General features: G+C 36.7%; 1 protein-coding gene across 3 annotated transcripts in view; it reads right to left on the bottom strand.

Moving 5' to 3' along the window:
* Window positions 1–18,825, bottom strand: part of ATG10 (autophagy related 10) — a 292,922-nt gene that overhangs the window by 73,965 nt on the left and 200,132 nt on the right. For all 3 annotated transcript variants that reach the window (XR_001002005.1, XM_011944213.1, XM_011944214.1), the window contains one exon: window positions 10,252–10,349. Coding sequence is in view for 2 of the 3 variants with exons in the window: in XM_011944213.1 (XP_011799603.1) it covers window positions 10,252–10,349 (98 nt within the window). In the remaining variant the exon portion in view is untranslated. The remainder of the gene's footprint in view (window positions 1–10,251; window positions 10,350–18,825) is intronic.

Raw genomic sequence — 18,825 nt, 5'->3', positions numbered from 1 at the left:
CAGCACACCAACATGGCACAAGTATACATATGTAACAAACCTGCACGTTATGCACATGAACCCTAGAACTTAAAGTATAATAATAATTAAAAAAAAAAAGATAAAATCCAAAAAAACAAAAAACAAAAAAAATACAAAATTAGCTGGGCGTGGTGGCTCATTCCTGTAATCCCAGCTACTCAGGAGTCTGAGGCAGGAGAATCACTTGAACCCAGGTGGCAGGGGTTGCAGTGAGCTGAGATCGTGCCATTGCACTCCAGCCTGGGCAACAAGAAGGAAATTCTGTCTCAAATAATAATAATAATAATAATGATAATTTTGATTTGAAATTGTGATATTCCTTAATTCTCATTTGTAGTTCTCAAAAAATAAAAAAATTGTTCATGTTTTGAAAAAAAAAAAAAAGAAATAGTAATTCCAGGGATCAATGAAATGCTGGGAGATTCTTTAAAAGAAGGCCTTTCAAAGCATGTGCTGAGTCAAAAGCATAACTTTGATGGTAAAAAGCTAAGCAATAGTCTGTGCAACCAGATGTACACTTAACAAAGAACATTAACCAGCCTCTTGTTTTTATTATGTAGTGAAATAAACTTCAACTTAAAGACATAAAACCCAAGTATACCAGCATCCAGGTTATTTATAAAAAAATACATCCTGTTTAGCTATATATCTTAAACTCTCATTAAAATGGGATAAAATATCTTAGGAATTAATACAATAGGAGTCCAATAATAAATCAGCTCCCATTTTATTTAGATTAAACACTTAATGAGCAGTTAGTGGTCAGAAATTTTTAGAAAGTAAAAGTTGGATGAGAAAGCACTGTTATACCAATGCCTAAACAGCATCCAATATGCGTTTAGGACTTTCCACAAACACTCCAAGGTGTAAAGCCAAAAAAGTTTTAAGCAAAATAAGTTACTGGCCAGGCGTGGTGGCTCACACCTGTAATCCCAGCATTTTGGGAGGCTGAGGTGGGTGGATCATGTGAGGTCAGGAGTTGGAGACCAGCCTGACCAACATGGTGAAACCCTATCTCTATTAAAAATACAAAAAGTAGCTGGTGTGGTGGTGGGCACCTATAATCTCAGCTACTTGGGAGGCTGAGGCAGGAGAATCGCTTGAACTGGGAGGCAGAGGTTGCAGTGAGCCGAGATCGCACCACTGCACTCTAGCCCGGGCAACAAGAGCGAAACACCGTCTCAGAAAAGAAAAAAAAAAGAAAAGAAAAGAAAAATAAATTACTTAGTGAAAGACAGAAAGAAGTTTCATATGCCTTTTTTCTTTTTTTTGAGACAGAATCTCACTCTTTCACCCAGGCTGGAGTGCAGTGGCACAATCTCTGCTCACTGCAATCTCTCCTTCCCAGGGGCATTCAAGTGATTCTCCTGCCTCAGCCTCCCAAGTACCTGAGATTACAGGCACCCACCACCACGCCTGGCTAATTTTTGTATTTTTAGTAGAGACGGGGTTTCCCCATGTTGGCCGGGCTGGTCTCAAACTCCCGACCTCAAGTGATCTACCCGCCTTGGCCTCCCAAGGTGCTGGGATTAAAATTACAGGTGTAAGCCACCGTGACTGGCCTGTATGCCTTTTATTTAAAGGTGAGATTTCTGGACACTTCTGGTAAAAATTAGTTACAACCAAATAACCTTTTTTTTTTTTTTTAAGAGATGGGGTCTTGCTACGTTACCCAGGCTGGCCTCAAACTCCTAGGCTCAAGCAATCCTCCCACCTCAGCCACCTGAGTAGCTGTGATTGCAGGTATGAGCCACCATGCCTGGCCATTCTTCATATATTTCTTAATGTAGGGAAAGTCTAAGAAACAAACAAAATTCATTAAAATGTGCGTTTGTTTCCCCAAACAGGAAAAGCACAATGGAGTATGAATGACAGTAAACATTTCTGAATGGATAAAAAAAAGAATATCGGCTGAGCACGGTGGCTCATGCCTGTAATCCCAGCACTTTGGGAGGCCAAGGTGGGCAGATCACTTGAGGTCAAGAATTCAACATCAGCCAGGCTAATGGGGAGAAACCTTTTCTCTACTAAAAATACATGCGTGGTGGCGCATGACTATAATTGCAGCTACTTGGGAAGTTGAGGCACAAGAATCACTTAAACCCGGGAGGCGAGGGTTGCAGTGAGCCGAGATCATGTCACTGCACTCCAGCCTGGATGACACAGCGAAACTCCGTCTGGAAAAAAAAAAAAAAAAAAAAAAAAAACAAATATGGAAAGTACCCTGAACATGTATGGTACCCATAGCATCAACATTTAATAAACACTAAAAGTCACAATGCATGTACAGACGGACAATCTAAAAATAAAATTACTAGTAGAGACAGAGACAAACAGAACTGTCATTACTACTCTAAGATACCAAAGTAAGGATATAACAAAGACAGTATATTTCACACTCCTAAGACAATAAAGTGTGGCAGGATCACTGAATACTGCTAAAACACAGGAAGGTTTCTACAAAAAACCTGCAAGGTAGATACATTCATTGTGCTGCCATAAACCTGCCCCCTAAATGGCTTATTAATATCCCCAGCTAATACCTAGAAACTCAGATTCAATAAATTAGCAGCAAATTACAGAGAAAACAATCACATGATAACTGCAGTCCAATTTAAATAAAGCTCCACCATGAAAGAAGCCTGCAAAGGAAGCTGGCAGTGATTCTGAAGAAGCAGCAGCAATGCAAAAGGCTTCTTAATTTTCTCGTCATTTAAGAATTAAACTGCTTCCAGTTCACACAGATCTTACCAGGTGCACTAAATTGATGTCATTATGAGCCATCAGGAAATACCCACCGAGACCTATACCAACACTGAGAAGTTTTGTTAAACAGCTGTGTGTTTTAATTGATTTGTATTATTTAACATAGAAACAGTTAAAAGTCAGTTATCGGATGTTGTGTAAAAGAGATGCCTAAAGACTCCAGGGAGACTGAGTTCAGAAGAAAGCCAATCACTGGAACTTCACTTGAGCACTTAAGATTATTACTAGAGGAAGCACAATTAAATCATCAGTTTATCAGCCATCATTATAAATCACCAGGCAACATATCAAGCTTCATTATTTAAGAATCCTTAACCAGTGACTTCCTGCATCACTGAGAGTCAAAAGCAATCTATTCACCAAAAGGTACCTAAGGAGTTATGATTTTTTGTTGTGTTTTTATTTTTTTTTTAACCCTGAGAAATTTATCATGGAAACATAATGAAACCCACTAAAATTAATTATCATGTTTTTGCATGTTTTAGGCACGCCAAAGTCTTCAAAAGGAAACTCAGTGGTATTTGGGACATGCAAAATGTGTGCTGCACAGGCTTCTCCTATTCCACTCTGTACAAACATTTAAACTTACTCTTACATAGTATTAAATACTTGCATGGTAGGATCAAATGAGGAAAATAATCAGCGAGTTTCTTCCCACTTTTATCCATCCAACCTCATTCATTCACTTGTACTCTCCTTTCCCAGACATATGGAATCAGAAAATAAAGAACCTCCAAAGTCTTGGTTTCCAAATGTAAGCACACAGTTCAAGTGTTAAAAACTATATATTTAAAAGGAGATAAGATACAGATTGAGTTTCATATACAAGTCTCTCCCCTCAGAGCAGGGAAGGAAAGCAGGGGCTTGGAGAGAGGCAATTTTGAAAAGGCCATTTCCCAAGAGGGGCATGTGTACGTGCACGTGCTCATGTGTGTGCATATATATGCGTACAAAATGACACAACACAATAGAATCTCTTGTGGTTTGGAAATTTGAGAATAGAGAGGATATAGTTCTAGTACACGGTAGGTTTCATGAAGAAAAGTCCCTTCCATCATCATCATTATATTTAGGCAGCTGTAAAACAGGAGGGGCAGCCAGACTTTTCTGAACATAGAAGGACTGGAGACAACCACCTGATGTTTCTGCAGCCCTGCTGCGGTAGCAGAAAAGAGTGAGGTCCAACTTATTCATTAGACAGAGTAGGCACAGTGCCTGGGGTCTACAATACCTTTAGGAATCCATGAAAATAATTTAATTGCTTTTTAAAAAATAAAATAATAAACTTGTAGGTCAAAGAAAGTATTTTAATATATAGTATGAATACAGTCATCTAATAATACAGCTATAAAATATAATTTTAATACCTTTTTATGGAGGAAGGAGTCCGTGAAGGTAATTGTGTCTAAGGCCCACAAAAGTCAGGATGTGGTCCTAGAAAGCAAAGATTTGATGAGAGAGACAGCAAGGGTGAGAGAGAGAAGGAGAAAGAGGCAGCACAGAACTGAAACAGAGCCCCTGGGGTAGATATTATTAGTTAGGGTCCAGAAGTTTAGTATCAATTTCAGGGTGGAAAGGGGGGATCCTAAATTTGGCATAGTTTAATCTTCAATGGCTGAGAAAATCACTGAAATAACTATGTTTACCTGGAAAAAATCAACAATGATTATGATTATAATAATACATAATATATTTACTATACTTTATGTGCTAGGCAATGTACAACATATTTTACATATATTGATTCATTTAGTCTTCCCATATGCTCTGTGTAGATGCTACTGTTACCTCTAATGGAAAACCAAACTAAGACACGGAATCTTTGTAATTTAACCATGATCACGCAGCTAGTAAGTGGTGGCATACAGAGTCAAATCCACTCTCTCTGGCTCCAACACCCAGATAAAGGCACTACCATTTCCCAAAGGAACCAGTTCTCCTTGGCTGACTCCAACAAGTCTGGGCAGGAATTGCTCAACATGCATGTGCAACCACTTGTCATACCACTAAACAAGGAAGCCATCAAAGCCACATGGGTTGTATCAAAATGACTCAAGAGCCGACATCTTTGGCCAGACTTCCACTGGCTAAAGATGAGGTAAACTGAACATCAATAAAGATAACCACTACTATGAACTGACACATACAAAACATTTATATCTGTGAGTCCATAAAGACATATTTTTTTAAGTTCTTGGATACCTTGGGAGGATACTAGAGAACCAACTCATTATCTTGAAAGCTACCTCACAAAGGGAAAGAATCAAGCATTTATCCTGCCCTTCCTAATCAAAGCATACCTCAGGTAAGTAAGATGGAGAGAGAAACTTTGTCATTATAGAAGTAGTCCAACTAATAAATAATGAATGACAGAATTGGAACATCACCATCTTGTAACCACTAATGAATTAATGGGTCTAAGCAATAATCATCAACGGCAGTAAAACAGCACAAAAAAGAGTGATAACCAAACATAAGGTCCTCCCTGATGGCATACTCAGAAACAACCATGAAGTATTCTTGCCAAAAAATCGAGCCTGAATTTGATCAAGCCTCAAGATCTAACTACCAGTTTATAAAAAAATACAGGGAGGAACATACTAAAAACCACAGAAATACAATTAGAAAAAAAAAAAAAATCAAGACTGCAAAACACTACAGAACAAACAACCTGTTTCTTCAACAAAAAATTACCAGGAAAAAAAAGAGATGGAGGAATGAGAATCTATAAGATTCCAAAAGTCTTAAGATATGTTAACTATTTTAATGTGTAAACCTTATTTTGGATCCTGATATAAACAAACTATAAAAAAAAGAACTTGGGAAATTTAAACATTAATTGCTTATTTAATGATATTAAGAAATTATTAATAATTTTATTTGTGATAATCGAGTTGTGGTTATGTTTTTTTGAGTCCTTACCTTTTTAAATTAAATATTTTATTTTGAGATAATTGTTGATTCATGTTTAGTTGTAAGAAATTATATAAAGAGATGAGGTACAGTGATTCATGCCTGTAATCCCATCACTCTGAAAGGCCAAGGCAGGAGGATCACTTGAGGCCAGGAGCTCGATACCAGCCTGGGGAACACAGTGAGATCCCCATCTCCACTTTAAAAATTTTTTAAATGATACAAAAGGATATCTCATATCCTTTATCCAGTTTCCCCCAATGGTAACATCTTGTAAGACTATAGTACAATATTACAAACAAGATACTGACACTGACTCAGTGAAGATCCAGAACATGTTCACTGCCAGAAGATTCCCTCATGTTTTCTTTAATAGCCACAGCCATTTCCTTCCCATTCACACTCCCTATTACCTGGCAACCACAAATCTGTTCTTCGGTCCATGATTTTGTCATTTCAGAAGCATTACAGAAATGGTATCAAACACTCTGCAACTTCTGGGATTGCCTTTTTGCACTCAGCATAATTATTTGAAGATTCATCTGGGTTGCTGAGTGTTATCAATGATTGGTTCCTTTTTATTGCTGAGTAGTATTCCATGGTAATGGTATGCTATTCTCTGTTTAACCATCTACCCACTGAAGACACCTGGGTTTTTTTTTTTTCCATTTTGAGCTATTATAAATAAAACTGATATGAACATTCAAGTAGAACCCTTATCTTTCAAAAATACTTAAATATGTAGGGATGAAATAAAATGATGCTAGGAATTACTTCAAAAAAGTTACTAACTGGATGAGATATGGAAAAAAACAAATTCTTCATCAGCTAATAAGCACCTTATACAATAATCTCTACTTTTGTATGTGTTTAAAATTTTCCATAATATAAAATTCAAAAAAAGAATCCAGTAAGAAAAAATTACTCATCTGACTACTATACACCCCAGCACATAAACACACATATCTTAAAGTAAAACTGAAGGTACCCTTTTTTTCTTGTGACTTTAGGCCACGCCAAGATCAAAGGAATTCTTTTCTTAAAACATAGAGCCAACACCTTCCAGTGATCATTATTGTAACACTCACTATAACAATTAAGGCAAATCCAACCTAAGTATCTGTTAACTTTCTTTCAGAAGTTTTTTTATTAAGCTACAGGGTTGATATAATAGGTAGTCTGTAATATTGGACAAAAGCAGGTAAGTAATCACCATAATCAAATGTATGAGATTTATGAGTGGCTTGTCTTCAAAAGAGAGGGTTTACATCTGACATGAATAGGTCCTTATCATCAAGACAAATGCTGAAAGAACAGAAGTGTGATTACTAAAGATGAAGAACAACAAACTATATGAGCACAATCAGTCCTGAAAATGAAGTGTAATGCATTTTATATTATGCAAAGGCTGCTTTTGTTTTTAAGCCACTCTGGAGGACAGCATATTATCATGTTCAGTCTGCAAGCTAATGATTCCTTAGTATAATTCTGCAAAACGGTGTCTACTATTCAACACCACCAATATTCTATCAGCCCATTCTTCCTTAGTGCTGTATCATCTTCTTCCCTTCCATCTCACTGAGGACACCTTGTTTTTTCTTCGTATGTGGTACTGAAAAATGAAGACCCATTCTCCCAAAGATCTCAAGCAAAGAAGAAGACACAAATACCAACCCATTAACCAATCTGGGATTAAAAGCCAAGCTCTCCAAAGGAAATATTCATGATGATTTTCAAATGCCAAGTAGTGCAATGGCTACAAATAAGTTTCCCTTACTTGATCTGTAATGCCTTGACATGCACTGTGATGAGCAATTTTAAAGCTTAAATAAACATTGTTATTAGAAGTAGGATATCTGTTCACAGATCAAATCCTAGGATCACCTAAGTTTTACAGTTGTGTTGTAGTATGGTTATATCAAATATCCCTCCTATTAAGTGAGCCCCAGCCTTGGTGTTAGAAATAGTAATGCTTGTTGTGATAGGATTTGATCTGTAATACCATACTATGATAGGGAGGAAAAAGATGGTACACTAATAGGCTATCTGTGTGACAGTGAAATAACTATAAAATGAAGGACATTAGTCAATTCTATTAAAAGCAATCTATATACAGATTGGTTCAGTGGTGAGTTTAATAACAATGTAAGGAGTTCTATCAATAAAAAGAAATCTATGGCAACATCGTATCAAAATCTTGTTCTTATTTCATGGGTCAGAACCAAGACACATGGAACTAAAATATAAAATATCATAGATCACTAGAAATTGTGCTATATACAGGCCTGCATTGAGGAGATTAATTATCTGCTAGAGACAGAAAAGGAAAATGGTAAGAATTGGATTCAAGAGTATAAAGGAATTGAGAAAGAACTGATAAATGGGTGTAAAGTTAAATACACATATATTTTTGAACACTTTTTTCCTCTATCTTTTGCCATATTTCTTGACTCTTACAACCAAACATTTCCTGGGTCTTGTGGATAAGGACTCTACAACACAAATTTTTGTGCAGTTTGTGGCCACTGACAAGACACTAGAAGCTGGAACTCTTAGCACTCATCTTGATATACTTAAAGGTTAATCTAAAATAGTTTGCATAAAATAAAATGTTCTTGCCAAATCTTTAGGGTTGGTTTTCTCATATTTCACATTATCCTTCTTCATAGCAACCACCAATGCCTGGTCTACAGATTTGGATTTCAGAGGGGCCATTTTTGTCAGCTGAGGTGGTTTTAGAGAAAGGAATGTATGAGAGGACAGGTAGTAAGAGGTAATGCATACAGAAAAATGAGGGAAGGCATTAGATCTAGAAAAGATCACAAGAACAAATGGCACAAGAGGAGTATAGAGAGATGAATAACCATGTTTGGCAAGAGCTGTGTAGAGTGGAGGAGTAGAAGATAAACTTAGAAGAGCAGGTTGGAACCAGGGAGCGGCAACCTCTGATGCCCAGGCAAAGCATTTAGACCACATCCCATAGGCCCTCAGAAAACTACTGCAGGTTAGATAGAGCACAGGTAAGATAAGTACAGCAGTGGTTAAAAAGATGTGACTACAGGTAGCGGGCAGAGAGGAAAGGAGCAGAAGACCACAGATAAGAAGAGGCTTTACTAATTGTTTCACGTGAGGTCAGAGGGCTTGATCTAGGAGGGTGATAGTGGGAAGAGAAAAGATTAATTTGAGAGGCAGTGTGAAAGATACAAATACTTAAAGGTAGTTTTGTCCTCAATTAAAACCTAGACAATGGTCATTGTTAAAGAACTACTTACGAGATGCTAAGGATTCTCATGTTGATTGGGAGGTAAACTGTCATTATGATCAAACATATAAGAGGGCATAAAAATTCTAATAACTGATAAAGTCATTTTTAAAGGAAGCTTTCACTAGGCTCAACAGAATCTTGGAAAAAATAAGATTTTTGATATAAGTAAAAATTATTTTTAAGGAGATTATGACTGGTTGCAAGGTGATGAGTATTTTTTAATTTCCAAAATAATTAACTACTGATTTTAGCTAATATAATTAACTACTGATTAACTAATGACTTACATGATTGACAAATCTATTTTCTCTACTTTTGCAAATCTACTTTTTATATCTGCTTTTGCAGATCTATTTTCTCTACTTTTGCAAATCACTATTGCAACCATATTATTCATCAAAAGCTCTTCTTTTTTGCAAATGTATCTATGAGTAAAACTGTAAAGCAGTATAGATTACAGAAGGCACATCATGTATTTCTTGGTGTATAAGCCAACCTAGTTTCTCTGTTCATTTGCTTAATACATCTTTATTGAGCACATACTACATGATAAGTACTGTGCTGGTGCTGCATGTGCAATGAAGTATAAAAGAGACATGGTCTGCCTATGTGAGAGCTCACAGTACAGACAGTCCCAGACTTAGGATGGTCCAGCTTAACAATTTTTAGACTTTATCATGGTGCAAAAGTGACACACCTTCAAGATAAGGTATTTTGATACCTATACAACCATTCTGTTTTCCACTTTCAGTAAAGTATTCACCAAATTGCATGGAGCTATTCAATATTTTATTATAAAATAGGCTTTGTGTTAGATGATTTTGTTCAACTGTAGGCTAATGTAAATGTCCTGAGCACATTTAAGGTAGGTTAGGCTAAGCTATGATGTTTAGTAGGTTAGGTGTATTAAATGCATTTTCTACTTAAGATATTTTCAACTTACAATGGGTTTATCAGGATGTATACCCATTGTAAGTCAAGGAGGATCTGTATAGTGGAAAAAAACAGACATCAATTTTTTTTAATCATCCTAATATGCCATTTAACATTGGAATAAGCATCCTAAAGGATAATTATAGGACACTCTGAGAGCTTATAATAGGGTGGCTAAACCAAGACTGGGTCTGGGAAGGTGTTTTTAAAGAAACTGTCTTTGAGGTGAAATATGTAAAGATATAGAGGAGTGAAATAGGGAAAAGAGTTGGGGAGAGGGAACTAGAAGAAAAGATGAGCAGAGGGAAAGAATACAATAAAATGCATACAATAAAATGACAATACTCTCCGACCTGTTGTGTAATAGTGTCCCATGGTCCCTGTAGCAGTCGCGTCTTATAGCACTCATGAACTCCTTCCCATATGTCCTTCAGAGTTAAAGGTCTCCCATCTGTGAAAGTGCATGGTAAAGATTGAGTTAGTAATTCATGTGACACAATGGTTCTTGGTGTCAATCTGAAACTCTTGGAAGAATATCATGACTTTTAGAAAGATCTTCAGTGCACATGCTATTTATATATCAAGAGAGTGCTATATGAATTACTATTTTCTTCCTGAGGGAAATTTAAACATTCAAGCATCTCAGCTTTGTATCCATCTAGCATTTAAATTATCTGCCCATTCATTGCCTCTAGGAATTTTACAAAATAAATAAAATCCAAATGTGTTTTAGAGAGAACTGACAGATACAAGCATAGGCAAAGGAACAGACAAACAGATTCCCATATTCACAAAGGTGCACTATGAATACTTTGAATCCTTCCTACTTCCTCTAGTCCTTAAAACAAAGAAGCCATACCCATGCATCTTTCACATTCTCATGGAGTATCTATAATGTCCAAATCACTCCATCAGGTACCATGGAGAATAGAGATAAGAAAAACACACAATTTCTCCTAACAAGAGCCTATCATCTACTGAGGAAACTGTGACAAGTATATTATAGTAGAGTGGTCTCTGCCTGAAGAAGACTGAAGCTCACTGATGGTTTAAGGAAGAGAGATATTAATACTTGGTGTACATGGCAGGCAGAGAAAGGGACTCTTGGGGTGGGAAGGGACAGTAGAACAGGGTTGGCATGAATAGGGCAGTAAAAGCTTTATTGAACAATAATGCTCTTTTTCTTTGTTTCAATTATCCATCTGTATCCACCCAAACGATGTATTTTACAAAGACCAATATGGCACTTACATTATACACAAGGTAAGTAAAGTGGAAAAATAGGTATCTAAGTTCTGAAAAGAAAGCAGAAAGAAGAAGTCACCTAAAGATTTCAAACCATACACTGCTGGAAAGAAAGTATCTTAACGCTAGAATCCGGTATAACTTGCTCCATTCAGAGCTATAAGGCCCTCAAGACTCAGGGGTGTGCTCTTTTGGGCTAATGGAGGATATCACTTAAAGATATTTCACATAGCAATATGCTGAATATTTAGACCAAAGAAGTATTTGGTCATCAAAGGCAACAAAGCATAATGGAAATAATCTACTCAAGAGCTCCAAAAATCACTGTATTAAGACTTTCTAGTATAAGTTTAGAAATGTATGGTGTTGGGGGAAAAAACACTAGATTTGGAAAGTGGACTAAGTTTAAATCCTGGTGTTGGCACTTACTCTCTATGTGAGTGCAAATTATTTTGCTTTTAACTTTACCTGCAAAATGAGAAAAATGATCCTTTCTGAGTATTGTTCTTTTGAGGCTTACATTAGTGAATGCACCCAGGACTGTGTTAGGTACATAATAAGAGCTCAATAAATATTAGGAATCTCCTCCCAGCCCTCACACAATCATTCTAGTAATTCTCAAACCTAAAAGATTCATTTCTAGACTGTTATTCTTAGAATTTTCCCATGTTGCTATACGATGCATATCATCTTTGATATAGTACTAAACTGACATCATAAGCAGGACATTTCTCATGTTTGACCTAAGAACTTTAACTTTTCCTCAACCTTTATTTTCAATAAATAGCAATAGAATATTTTGATACATTTTCAATAAGTATCTTCATCTTGGCATTTATCTGGCGGCGGGAGACCATTATCTTGTGATAAATAGTTTTATTCCATTGACATTTCCATGTCTGTAAAATGAACAAGATTTATTCATCCAATTAACATTTGAATGTCATGTTTAGCTACAAGTTAAAAACAAGCTGCCTTCAGTATCTGTGTTAAATATTGTTTTCTGAACACATTTACAGAGTAGGGCCAAACTCTGCTCTTAAGCACTATGCACCTTCAAAATATGCACATGCCATGCATGCATATGTGTGTGTGTGTGTCTGTGTGCACGCACGCATGTGTGTGTATTGGTGTGGGAAGAGGCAAATAAGATCTTAAGTACTTTAGTGTCAAATAGTAAACTAATCAAATTATAGAATGATATGCTTTTAAAATAATTTTTACATGTCAAAGTTAGAAGAAATCAAATACCTGTAGTAGGATAATAAAATGTTAGAGCTAGTATAACCACTAATTTTATAAATAGGGCAGCCAAGGTCTTAGGAAATATGTATCTGCCAAAAGTATGCAGCCGATTCATGACTGAACTGAAGTCTGAATCCAGATCTCAGGACTCACCAGTGCTCTTCCTGCTGGTCCACGCTGCCTCTGAGGGCCGAGGCTTGCAAATGCTTTATAAATATTTGTATTTATAAAGTGCTTTATAAATATAAATGATAAATGATGAAAAAATGCCTTCCTTAACTTTATTTCCACTAACATAAAGGTTTACAGGCCTAGAGAAGAATGCTGGGTTTCGTATCTTCATATCTGGTAATCAGTAATGATTTTAATTTTATTCCTTAAAGTATTTCAGGCAACAATGTAAGTACAGAGTAAATGGTTTGGATACAAGTTAATTTTAGAAGTAGGTGTTTTATATAATTGGGCACCTACTATATATGCCAGGCATCTGTGCCAAGCCTTTGCGATACATCAGTGAGCAAAACAATCATCCTTGTTTTCATGGAGGTTACATTCTGCCTTGGGGTGTGTGTGTGTGTGTGTGTGTGAGAGAGAGAGAGATAATAAACAATAAACACAATAAACAAGTAAACTGTATATTATCTTAGGAGGTGATACATACTATGGTGAAAAGGAAAAGTAGAGCAGGCTAAGAAGTGCCAGCCAAAGGTGGATTTGCAATTTTAGACGTCAGTGAGAAAGTAACTGTGTGCAAAAAATGGGAGGCATAGTGTTCCAGGGAGAGGCACCAACCAGTGGAAAGACCACCAGGGCTGGGTAGGGGATCACTAGCACCACATGAATATCACTAACATTCATCACTTACAGACAATGACTGAAAAAAAACACACATAACTTTATCTATTTATTTATTTATTTATTTATTTTTAATTTTTTTTTTGAGACGGAGTCTTGCTCTGTCGCCCAGGCTGGAGTGCAGTGGCGGGATCTCAGCTCACTGCAAGCTCCGCCTCCCGGGTTCACGCCATTCTCCTGCCTCAGCCTCCTGAGTAGCTGGGACTACAGGCACCCGCCACCATGCCCGGCTAGGTTTTTTTGTATTTTTTAGTAGAGACGGGGTTTCACCGTGTTAGCCAGGATGGTCTCGATCTCCTGACCTCATGATTCGCCCGTCTCAGCCTCCCAAAGTGCTGGGATTACAGGCTTGAGCCACCGCGCCCGGCCAACTTTATCAAGATATAATTCACATACATACAATTCACCCATGTTAAGTATACAATTCAATTATATTCATAGAGTTGTGCAATCATCACCTCAATTAATTTCAGAACATTTTCATCATCTTAAAAAAAAACAATAACAAAAACAGATGGGCAACAGTGGCTCACGCCTGTAATCTCAGCACTTTGGAAGGCCCAGGTGGGAGGATTGCTTAAAGCCAGAAGTTTGAGAGCAGCCTGGGCAACAAAGTGAGGCTCCGTCTTTACAAAAATGTGGCTATATAGGGAAGGCAGAGACAAGAGGCCAGGAAAGTATTTACCTCAGTGGAGTCCTTTAGCTGCAATCCCAATGAGGCCTGGCAAAGCTTTATTTCTTTTTCTTCAGAAAAAGCGCTATTTTCTTCTCACCCCCACTTTCTAAACCAACTTGAGTGCTCTTCTGATTGTTGTAACCAGAGCTTTGTTTGAAAAGCAGACTCTTCAAATGAGGAAAGCGATGGAAAAATTGGTAACATAACAGCGCAAGTCTGTTATACAACCACAATGATGCAACTGCTTGAGATGGCTTAGTCGTGACCTCCATGAATACCCTCTCCAAACCATGGTCTCCAACTTCCAAAATCTAACCCCCTTAAAAAAACTGAGGAAGGTCAACAAGTAATTGTAATACCATTGTTAAAATATCTGCCTCTTCTAGGCCCATAATGGCTATCTCAAGGGCCACTGCAAAGTCTCTTTAGCACCTCTCGAAGTTCTGTGTTTGGCACCCCCTGCTGGTGGCATGCTAGGCCTGGTGGGACTACATGTATTTAAAACAAGCATATCAAGTCTTAAATATTCAAAAGACCACTGTTCCTCAAAATAGTCACCTAGGAAGGTTACCTTACTATTCAGCAAATTCAGCCAATATTTATTCCAACAATGCTGTAATTCTGTCAATGGAACTGCCTTTGAACTTTTGAACTGCCTTCAGAACCAGACAAGTAACTAATTACTTACTAGTCCCAAATAGGTTTAAATCAAAGGAAAAAATTATACTTATTTTATTCCATATATTTAGTTCCAAATGATTTTGTTGTCTGCAAACAAATTCACCTTTAATGGGCAACCATCTTCCAACTTTTAGCCAGAAAGACTGGAAGAAGTTTCAAAACCAGCAGTTCCCAAAATACGTTGAGTAATCAGAGTATGGTTGGCAAAAGTATATAATTTTGCTTTTCCTCTGTATCTCTGCAAATCTCTCCAGTTTCTGCTGACCACTTACACTGTAAAAGGTCTGGGTAAATATAGCTTTGTCTCTATGACAACAATGACCTAATGAGGTATGATGCGGTTTCTGTTCCCTAAGCCTTCATCACTGGTTTGCCTAATCACAGTTTACACCTTCATCATCAAAGACATACAAAAGTTAGTTTCTGAGATATTTCATACAAAAACAAAAAGATCTAACTTGATAAGCAATATGTTCAAAATCCTGGCATACATTATTGATATCTAAAATGCTTTCAAATACGATTGTGGCTCTATTTCTAAAGCAAAATGGATACTTGAGAAATCCCACTGAAACAATTAAACTAGGATATTTCTATATGTATAAAGAACTACATCATATAAACAAAGCGAAACCTGAAGAATATTGTACATATCCACTTATTTATGAAAACTGAAGACTCGAGACTTAAAATATGGACATAAATAATTGGTTAAGTACATAAAACACATTATTATGTGCCTGCATGTTCAATTCAGAGTATCTTCAATCAGAAACTTTAACCCATGTTAAGAGAGTCTATTTTTTTGCATCTGGCCTCAGTCAGAGGAGACATAAGCTTACTCAATCAACAACCCCTTCGTTTCAGATCCAAGATACTTGATCGCACCAATTTTAACATGCTTAGAAATTTCATTAATCACACTGAGGCTGAGTAGCTCAGTAAAATCCCTTGAATACTTGAAAAAGAAGTAGAAGCCAAAATAATTTCAGTAGTAACCTACATAGTGAGCATGGTAAACTGAGATCATTTATATAACAAGTGTTTAGTGAGTGCCTACTATGTGCCTATATCACTTGGAGTGATAATACACATTTAAGCTAACGGAATGTCCTGTCAGTAATCTAAAATGTCAATGACAAAAGAAGAAGAGACATTAGGTGAAAAATAGAATAATTAAAAAGTACAATCTTTAGCAACTGCCAGTAGCATTTAACATTTTCATATAAAATCTCTCAATTGAATAATAACCCACATGTCAAGTAATCTATATATTACTCAAAATGTGCAGCTTTCTAAATTAAATTTCTCAGGGCTATTAGTTTTCATGAAGCCAATAACAGCATGAGATATTTCACCAGCACTATCTAACTCTAGTGCAAGCATGCTGGAGTCACTTTTATCCTTATTGTGCATGGTTTCACCAAAATTTTTTAACTCCTAAAATGAAGACTAGAGAGAGTATAAATAATTCAGAGTAAGTTTAAGAATAATGTTCTGAATGTGGCCACATTTAGAAATAAAAAGGAAAGAGTGGATGTTTCACAACGAAAGATGTCATTATTCAATATATTGTCTTCATCAGAGCTTTGAAAGATATAAAAATTCATGTCATACTCCACAGTAAGGCAGAGATGAAGCTCCATCAAAGGAGAAAATTCATTTTTGCTTCAGTGAGAAAATTATATTGTGATATGAAATGAGTGCAATTGTTCATGTACATTCATATCAGCTACTATAATGGCTAATTCTGTAACTTTTATTTATTCCTTTAAGCATTTTAGGACGTTGTATCTTTATCGATCTCAAGAAATCTAAATGAAATTCCAAAAATATGAACTATGGCAACTTCCTTTTGCTTGCATATAACATCAATGAATTAATTTACCTATATGGTTCTTAAATTTCAGTTATTTGAATGAAAGTGTCATGCAGTGAAAATGGGCTTAAGTTTTCAGTTTAAGTCCCAGCTCTATAGTTTTCTATGTACCCTTGAATAAATAATTTAACCCCTCTGAGCAGTTTTTGTCTTCACATGAGCATAATAACAGTTCCTACCATCTAATTTTAGTGTGAAGATCTAGATATATAATTTGGCTAGCATGACTGAAAGGCCCTAAGTGTCAAGCCCCATTTCCAATATAAGCTCAGAATCCTCAAAACTCTGAAATCAGTATTATTGCTAACTCAATTTTTTTTTCAGGTGATGAAAGAAAGGAAATGGCAAAGTAAATAACTTGCCCAAGGTCATAAGGTTAGTCAGCAGCAGAGCTACGAATCAGAACCAAAGTTTTCTGACTCTAGACCATGCAGTTTTCACCACTACATTATATGTGTTTCTGTGGACAGGAGTTCTTTGTAAAGTGTAAAGTTATACATGCATATTAGTTGTATTGTTCTTGTTGCTACTATTACTAGTGGTCCCCATCAACACTGCCTAACCTATGAGTACATGGAATTTTTCCTTTCATGGTTTTCTTCCCAAGCCTGGCTCACCCTTTCCCCTATCACTCATGGACAAATCCCACGTCCAGCCAAGGCCTCTCTTGATCAACACAGCTCAAGGTAATCCCAAGCCCTGGTGCCTTTTACCTCTCTTATGGTCCTTAACATATTCTACTTGTTATAGTGAATTTCAGACCTATCTTGTTTCCCTCACTAGACTGTAAGCTCCTCGATGGTATTATCCATCTCAATTTCCTTTATTTATCTCAGCATTTCAGAAACATATTCATGCCTTATGTATAAATATTTTCAAATGAATGAACAGATGAAAGTTCAACATTATTTCTAGAGTAATTAGCACATTCTAAGAATGGCTGAATGATCATAATAAAATTGATTAAATGATTTACATTTATACTTTTAAAAACCCTCATACTCAATAAATCCATAGCATTAAGCAGATGCAGCTATAGCAGATATGTGATTTCTCAGTACCCAAACACACTACGAATTTGAGAGATAAATTCCAAAATAAGTAGGAAGCAGAGCCCCGTTTCTACCACTAAAGCTAAAGGGAGGCAGATATTCCCTTGCCTTGTCATTCTACCACCTTCAGTTGACTCTATGACCTACCCTTCAACAAGCCTTTTCCTGCTTATCAAATTATTTGCAACCAGGGATACACATCTAATATAGCAAAAATATATGGTTTAAAAGTCTTGCTTAATACATATTTTCAAAATTATTAGCTTAAAATGCTATATATTTGTCTAGCAATCTTGAATAGAAACAATAAATGTTAACATGGTTTTTAATTACATGAGAAAGTTTATGTGTGTTACAATCTATTTTTATGAACATATGCCCAACAGCACAAAAAGAAGCAATTGTGAATCATCTTAAACTGTCCACACACAGTGTTAAGAAACGTGGCATAGTGCAGCACACCAACATGGCACAAGTATACATATGTAACAAACCTGCACGTTATGCACATGTACCCTAGAACTTAAAGTATAATAATAATTAAAATAAAAAGAAACATGGAATAATGCAAGTGATGTTATACCCTTCCATTTAAATTAAGTGAATCACTTAACCTATTAGAAGTACATATAAGACCATTTTGATGAACCTCTGAATAAGAAAATGGTCCCAAGGGAAGCAACATTGGGTCCACAAGATACCTCAGACATCAGCCCTGTGATACCACTATTGATCCAGAAATCTGAGAACCATACTACCAGCTGGATATCTACAGCCTGAGGTCTCCTGGTTCTAAAGCAGATGACACTCTATTTTCTTTTTTTCCCCTAAGACAAGAGTCTCGCTCTGTCACTGCAGTGGTGTGATCTCGGCTCACTGCAACCTCCGCCTCCTGGGTTCAAGCCATTTTCCACCTCAGCCTCCCGAGTAGCTGGGATTACAGGCATGTGCTACCACGCCCAGCTAATTCTATTTTATTTTTGGTAGATATGGGGTTTCACCATGTTAGCCAGGCTAGTCTCGAACTCTTGACCTCAGGTGATCCGCCCGCCTTGGCCTCCAAAAGTGTTGGGATTACAGGCGTGAGCCACCGCACCTTGCCGACACGCTATTTTCAATCCTATCCAAAGTATTCTGAGGTTTTGATTCCAAACTCTTGAGATTAATACTCAGCAATTTGTACTCCTGGCTTTCCTCAAACATTATCCCCACGTTATGGACTATTACTACTATATTACTCTATACCAGAACTTTGAATACCCTTCTTCCACCATTCAACCTGCTCTCCTCATGG

The sequence above is a fragment of the Colobus angolensis genome, unplaced genomic scaffold, assembly GCF_000951035.1.
Source record: "Colobus angolensis palliatus isolate OR3802 unplaced genomic scaffold, Cang.pa_1.0 Scaffold23, whole genome shotgun sequence".
NCBI classification, from domain to species: Eukaryota; Metazoa; Chordata; class Mammalia; order Primates; family Cercopithecidae; genus Colobus; species Colobus angolensis.
Note: the sequence above shows the minus strand (reverse complement) of the source record. Positions and strands in the feature narration are given on the sequence as shown.